The sequence below is a fragment of the Salarias fasciatus genome, chromosome 5 (assembly GCF_902148845.1).
Source record: "Salarias fasciatus chromosome 5, fSalaFa1.1, whole genome shotgun sequence".
NCBI classification, from domain to species: domain Eukaryota; kingdom Metazoa; phylum Chordata; class Actinopteri; order Blenniiformes; family Blenniidae; genus Salarias; species Salarias fasciatus.
In genome coordinates, this window is record NC_043749.1 from 27,668,142 (window position 1) to 27,674,850 (window position 6,709).

A 6,709-nucleotide genomic window follows, 5' to 3' on the forward strand; every position below is an offset into this window, starting at 1 on the left:
CATGAAATAACAGGAGAGTCATGGAGTTGTAAAATCTCCTCCTCACTCAAGAGAAGAAGCTGAAAGTGCACAGAGGACGACACCAGTGACTTTCCTTCTCTCTGTGAGATCTTCAGTGTTCAGTCAGTAATCGTATTGTTGACCGGAACACGCTGAACCGATCACAGTGTGGGTTGACTCTTTTCAGTGAATGCACAAATATATATAAACATATACTTTCATGAAAATGAAGCCATGCTCAGAATTCTTGTGTCGATTCTCAACCATTAACACAGAATTTGGTTTAAACCCTAAATTGTCGCAGAACAACCTTTAAAAACCCTAAACCAAACCCCAGGGATAGACTTTATGGTTCAGGGTTAAGGTTTAACTTCTGTGCAGCATGAACGATCAACAGTCAAATTCCACTGAGTGTAGTCCTCCTGTTGTCCACAAGGTGGCAGCCAAAGCACAGCTTTCCAATTTTCCAACAGCAACATTGCAGCATTGAAGTTTTTGTAATTGGTTAATGTACAATTTTCACACTAAAAGAGAACCATCTCATGGATTTCATGAGCATCTTTGATTTTCTGGAAAAAAAACAAACAGGTTTTATTTGACATACAAATAGAAGTGAACGTTGTGATGTGGCTCGTCGCCAATTTGTATACCATGTCTGTGCTTGGCTGTTCGGCTGGGGGGCGGGGTCTCAGCCGAGTGCTGCTTGAGCATGCGCACAAACGGCGTTGCTCAGAGCTCACCCAGGTAAAGAGCAAGGAAGACGTGAAATGAAACCTACCGTATGTCTTTTCCAGCAGACTGTAAGCTACTGGAGTGAATCTTGTCTGTATTTGGTTCAGGGGTGATTTTTTTTTCTACTTCTGAAAACTGAGAAGACAACAGCCAGGATGAGCTACAGGTTTACAATTTCATATTTAGATTCAAATCCTTTTCATCAACCTTGATGATACTTTTTTGCATTTTGTTTTACAAACCAGTCAGACAACATTAATTTAATTAACCTCGTTTTTTCCTTTCTTTCTTTAAGGGATTATAATTTAGATTCATACATTATCCGGTACGAGGACACTTCAGTGTTTTCATCGTGGTATGTGATCTTTGGAATTGTATTGGCTGTGGTTGTCTTGCTCCTCCTCATCATCTGCTGCTGCTGCTGTCCCTGCTGCTGCCTCTACCACATGTGCTGCAAGCCGCGACGTGAGTACGAAACCCTCCACTCCAGGCTCCATGTGGGAGAGAGGAAGGGGTTAATGTCACCAAGAAACGAGGAAGAGAGCATGAATTTTAACTGCTCCAGGAAGTCTTCCCCACAATAAACAAGTGTTCGACATAACTGTTTCACATTTCCACTTATGTTTCATGTTCTCTGGTTGAGGAAGGATTTTCCATCACCACCATCATACATTTAATGTTTAATTTTTATATCTAAATGTATCATTAATTAACTATTTTTAGAATTGAATTTTTTTAAAATTTGTAGTGAAATGGAAACCTTTGAGGTTTTTGAGTTAAGCCTTAATGCAAATTTAAACAAATTTGGCAGCTGCAAACAACTCAAGTAAAGTGTCATCGTAACACATTTGTCAACATCAGTGTTTAGTAGTGTGCAAGAACATTCAGGTGGACAAAACAAACAGATAATAAAATGTTTGACACCCCTGTTGAGTTGTTGTGTTGGAACTTTTCCTGCTCTCAGGTTGTCTAAATAAAATTTTCACATGTGAAGTTAAAGCAGAATAAAGACAAACTGTGAGTCGTTCTGTGTCAAAGCCTTTTCCACCGCTGCTTTGTGAGAATAGCTTTTTCCTCTTCCTCTTCCGTGTTGTCAGAAATGAAGGTGAACGCTGTCTTTTCTCATTCTTCCTTCCAGCTGTGGTTGGCACCACCACCCACACCACAGTGGTGACCTCCACCCCTCAGCAGTACCCCCAGCAGACTGTGTCGATGCACACGCCCCCCCAGCAGTACCCGGGGGGACAGTTCCAGCCTCCCCACCAGCCCATCCCGATGCAGCCCGGCTACCCAGCCCAGCCTTCAGCTGGTCAGCCGTACGGAGCAGGACCTCCACCAACGTACCAGGAAGCCAGTGAGTGTGGAGCTTCACTGCTCCGTTCACCACAGTTAGTTTAGAGCTCAATCAGTCATGACAGTAGAGGTTGATAGAAGTAATCTCCACAGCTTATCCCGTCCCAGATGTTTCTCTCTGAATGTTATTGTGGTTGAATCGAGTTAATGGAACATGCATGGAACATTAACTTCACTCCCAGCTTGTTTTCATTCATCAAGTAGGAATGAGTGACGGTTCTATCGCAGCATTTTACCTTTGAAATATTCCTCAAATCATCTCCTAACTAATGTCTGCTGACAGACCAGTGTCTCAGCTCTTTAATATGACGTTATGCTTTCTGCTGTTCAGTCCCACTTAAACACAAATAATGGCTAATAATTGACGACTTGACAGAGTCTGACAGAGAGGAGGAGCCACGAGGCTGTTTGATTGTTATAAAGTACGAATATGCTGTTTCTCACAATCCTTTGTTTATTGATACTTCAAAATGTGCTGTGAATCAGGATTTAATGCAGTTTCTCTCTTTGTAAAAGAGAAAACATTTGTGTTTCCTTCATGTCCCAGTGAAACCCTCTGAGACCTTTGACCCCGGTTGTTGTCTGTCTCTTGGCAGTCGGTCCTATGTACCCCTCCCAGCCTCCCTACCCCTTACAGCCCGCCGCCAAGCCGCAGGCCAACGCTCCCCCCGCCGGCCCGGACTTCCTGGCTCAGCCCGCCTACAACCCGGACTACGTAGCTCTGCCTCACCAGACCGGATAGAGGACGGAGGAGCTGCTCTCTGCTTCAGACGTGCTGCCGCATTTTTCAACTTGGCAAAACTGGAAATCTGCTTTTGGACTCAAGATGAGAAATTCCAGATTGTCTCGATCAATAGTTTGTTTTTGCTTTTGTGGTAAAAAATGATGTTCCTGCAGCAGCAGCACACCTGAAGCTGCGTGGAAACATGTCGACACCTTCCAGACTGTATTGCATGGACTGATCATTTCCACAGACCAGCTGATGTGGTCTTCTTTCTGTCCTCTGGAGCTTCTTAGTGACTTTATTTCAGTCATGAAAAGTGCTCTGTCATTTCTCAGCCTTCTAAACGCGCCATGAAGCCAACTTGTATGCATGTATTTTAATGTATTTTAATCTCCTCTCAACCTTCCAGACCTCTTTATTCACGTAAAGTGACTGAAACTGGCCTCAGTGGTCCAGCCGCCTTTCCAGTGCCACCTTGAAAAAAACCTAAACCTTACCCCAGGGTTGGGATTTCGGATTTAGGGTTCAGGTTAAAGTCCTGTGCAACATTCACCTTCATCAACAGTCTAATTCCACTGAGTGCAATTCTCCTTTTGTCCACAAGGTGGCAGCCAAAGCCTTATCAAACATCATATCACGATGATATGACATACATGGTATGTTTCCTAACCCTAATCCTCTCTCTCAAACCCTTTTTAAAGCATATTTTTAATGACACTCTGATTGCACGTTGGCTTCAGATGATACACTCTTTCCACATTTGAGCGTCGCACAGAGATCCTGTGCGGTTTATTTACTGAAAAGTACAAACTCCTTTGTTGTTTTTAGTTGGATGAACCAATTCTCAAATGTGCAATATACTGTAAGAATGAATTCAGACAATTCATACTATAGCGTCGTTGAGTGTCCAGAAAAGCGCTGTATGAAACCAATGCATTATTATTATTATTCAATATATTCAACGTCTACAAAATTAAAATAAGGCATCATATTTAAAACAAACAAAAAAAAAATTATTATGTGTTTTATGATAATTTTTTTAAATCATTTTATGAGGAGTATTCTGCTCTGCCCTCGTGCTTTCTGGGAAACCTGCGGCTCATTTGCATACCGTGTATGTGATTGGCTGGGGGGCGGGGTCTCAGCTGAGCGCTGTGTGAGCAGAGCACCCAGGTAAAGAGTATAAAAGACATGAAATGAAGCCTGTTATCTCATTCGTGCCTTTTCCAGCGGATTTTCAGCTACTGTAGTGAATCTTATCTATATTCAGTTCAGGGGTGATTTTTTTTTTCTCTACTTCTGAAAACTGAGAATTCAGCCGCCAGGATGAGCTACAGGTTTACAATTTCATATTTACATTAAAATTCATTTCATCAACATTGAAGAGGCTTTTTAGTATTTTTTATTATTTTTTTTAGCAAACCATGGAGACAACATCAATATAATTAACCTTGTGTTTTCCTTTCTTTCTTTAAGCGATCATTCAGATTCATACGCTTTCCCAGGCCACGAACCGGAACCATTTTTTTCAACGGGGATTGGGATCTTTGTAATTATATTTATTGTGGTTGTGATCTTGGTCTTCTGCGGCACATGCTGCTATTCCCAGAGACGCCGCAAGCCGCCACGTGAGTAATTACAAAACCTTGGGCTTCAGTCCGCGTCAGTGCACGAAGTGTGTGAGCAAAACAAAAAAAAAAGGGGGGGGGGGGGGGGGGGGGGGGTAATTTATTCAAAATAAAAATGCATAAATAGGATTTTAAGCTACAGTCTGATCAGATTATACTGACGAATCGTTCTTTTATTCACAACCTGAATTGATGCTTTTGGCCTACTTCTGCTCAAATACCTAAAACATCTGGTTTGTTTCCGAACATTTTGATCCAAATATGTGTGTTAAAAGTCAAACGTGAAGTAGACATCAGATCATCAGATTTGCTGTCCTACAATAGATGATTAGACTAGCCTAATCATTTGCAGTAACACACAGGATTCATCTCGTCATCAAGCTTCAGAGGCAAAAAAAGTTTCAAGCCAATTGAGAGAAGGAGTTATTCTACCAGTCTGCAGCCCCCCCCCCCCCCCCCCCCCCCCCCCCAAAAAAAAGTGTGTGTGTGTGTGTGTGTGTGTGTGTGGGGGGGGCTTTTTCCTCCTCCTGTTCTTCGTCTTCCACGTTCCCAGAAATGAAAGTGAAGGCTGTCTGTTCATCTCTTTCTTACTTCCAGCTGTGATTGCCACTGCCACCCACACCACAGTGGCGGCCCCCAACCCCTGGCAGTACCCAGGGCACCCCTCCCAGCCCCTCCCACTGCAGCCCTACCCCCCCCAGTCTTCAGCCTCCCTCAACTGGCCACACGGATCAGGATCTCCACCAACGTATCTGGAAGCCGGTGAGTGTGGAGCATCACTGCTCCGTTCAAGCCTTCAGAGTGTGTGTTCACCAACATTACTCCAAAACTCAATAAATCAGGAAAGTGGAGTCAGATATTCAGGGGATCTTCACAACATATCCTGTCCCAGATGTTTCTGTCTGAATGTTACTGCGATTGATTTGAATTTCAACTAGAATTTGGCACTCAGAGAGCGCAGACCTCCGCCACAGGTGAAATCAGTCACCAAGCCGCGCCGCACGCCCCCTGTCGGCGGGCCTGCCCAACTATGTGAAAGACTGCCCTATCTCTCACTGATAAAGATATCCTTTAAAAAATTCCTGGATCCAGACAGTGATCCGGATCATCACCAAAATTTAATGGATTCTAAGTTAGCCCAAGACCCACCTTTCCACCAAGTTTCATTGCAATCCGTCCATTACTTTTTCCGTAATGTTGCTAACAAACCAACCAACCAACAAACCAACAAACCGACGTGATTACATAACCTCCTGGCGAAGGTAATAAAACTGAGAAGGAAAATGAGGAAAAGACACTAACATGACAGGAATAATAACATCACTCTCAGCTTGTTTTTTTTCATCATGAAGCAAATACATTAAAGATGGAGTCCATCTAGAGCAGGGAGACCTTCCTCATCAGTGCGACGATGTTAAAAGATTAAAAACAGAATATTTCTGCCTTGTTTGTTTCCACAACGTGAAAAGTGAAAATGCATTGTTTTTGTGTTTTCATTTAAGAAGCGTTTTGCATTGACTGAAATGATTCGTAGAATCAATCAGTCTGTCTGTCCTCTCCTTTTCTCTCCGTCTCTCTCCTCACCCCAACTGGAGTAGCAGGAAGCCGCCACCTCTGAGCCTGGCTCTGCAGGTTTCTACCCTGTAAATTCAGAGGTGTTAATTCAACACTGAATCAGGTTTCATATTGCCCCTGACCACACACTGTTAGAGTAACACTGAGTATAGTGTTGAATTTTCAGAGTTAATATGTTACACTGCACTGTGTCACTTCAACAGCAAAACATGTTGATTTATTTTTACACTGAGACTGAAATAATCCTCACATTGTTCTCAACAATCGACAGATTTTAGTGTTAAACAGGATTAACTCTTCTTCTCTGCTGCTCTCAAGTGTCAAACCTTCTTCACCATTAATTATTCCCCATAATCTCAATTTAACAAACAAACATCATTATCTTAACACTTATTTATGACAATTAAAACATCAAGTTAACATATTTCTGCTTTTTAGAAGCAGAAATATTTGATTTTGCTTCTCACAGCAAAATCAGATTACTCAGATGAACACTGTCAGATTTGATTGAACTTTTAAAGCGTGGATGTTGGCCCACACCCATCGAGTTACTTAACACTAATTTAGTGTAATCACTGACCCTGTGGAGTTAAAATTTAACTCTTGTTAAAACTGTTACAGTTAGTTTATCTCTCTCTTTTAGATAGTGTTTGACATGTCAGGTGTTCCCCTTGTTTTATGTAGGATGTAAATATAC

The 6,709-nt window shown here is 42.3% G+C and overlaps 1 protein-coding gene across 1 annotated transcript; it reads left to right on the top strand.

Annotated features, from left to right (window-relative positions):
- The first annotated feature begins 769 nt into the window (after positions 1–769).
- LOC115388467 (protein shisa-5-like) lies at positions 770–2,827 on the top strand. The gene is made up of 4 exons (XM_030091631.1): positions 770–898; positions 1,028–1,197; positions 1,871–2,086; positions 2,682–2,827. The coding sequence occupies exons 1-4, from the start codon at positions 888–890 to the stop codon at positions 2,825–2,827; spliced, it is 543 nt and encodes a 180-aa protein (XP_029947491.1). The 5' UTR covers positions 770–887.
- Positions 2,828–6,709: the final 3,882 nt, after the last annotated feature.

Excerpts from the sequence above, each read along its gene's own strand:
- LOC115388467 (XM_030091631.1), top strand. Across the intron at positions 1,198-1,870 it reads CATGTGCTGCAAGCCGCGAC|CTGTGGTTGGCACCACCACC; the intron begins GTGAGTACGAAA and ends TCTTCCTTCCAG. Across the intron at positions 2,087-2,681 it reads ACCAACGTACCAGGAAGCCA|TCGGTCCTATGTACCCCTCC; the intron begins GTGAGTGTGGAG and ends GTCTCTTGGCAG.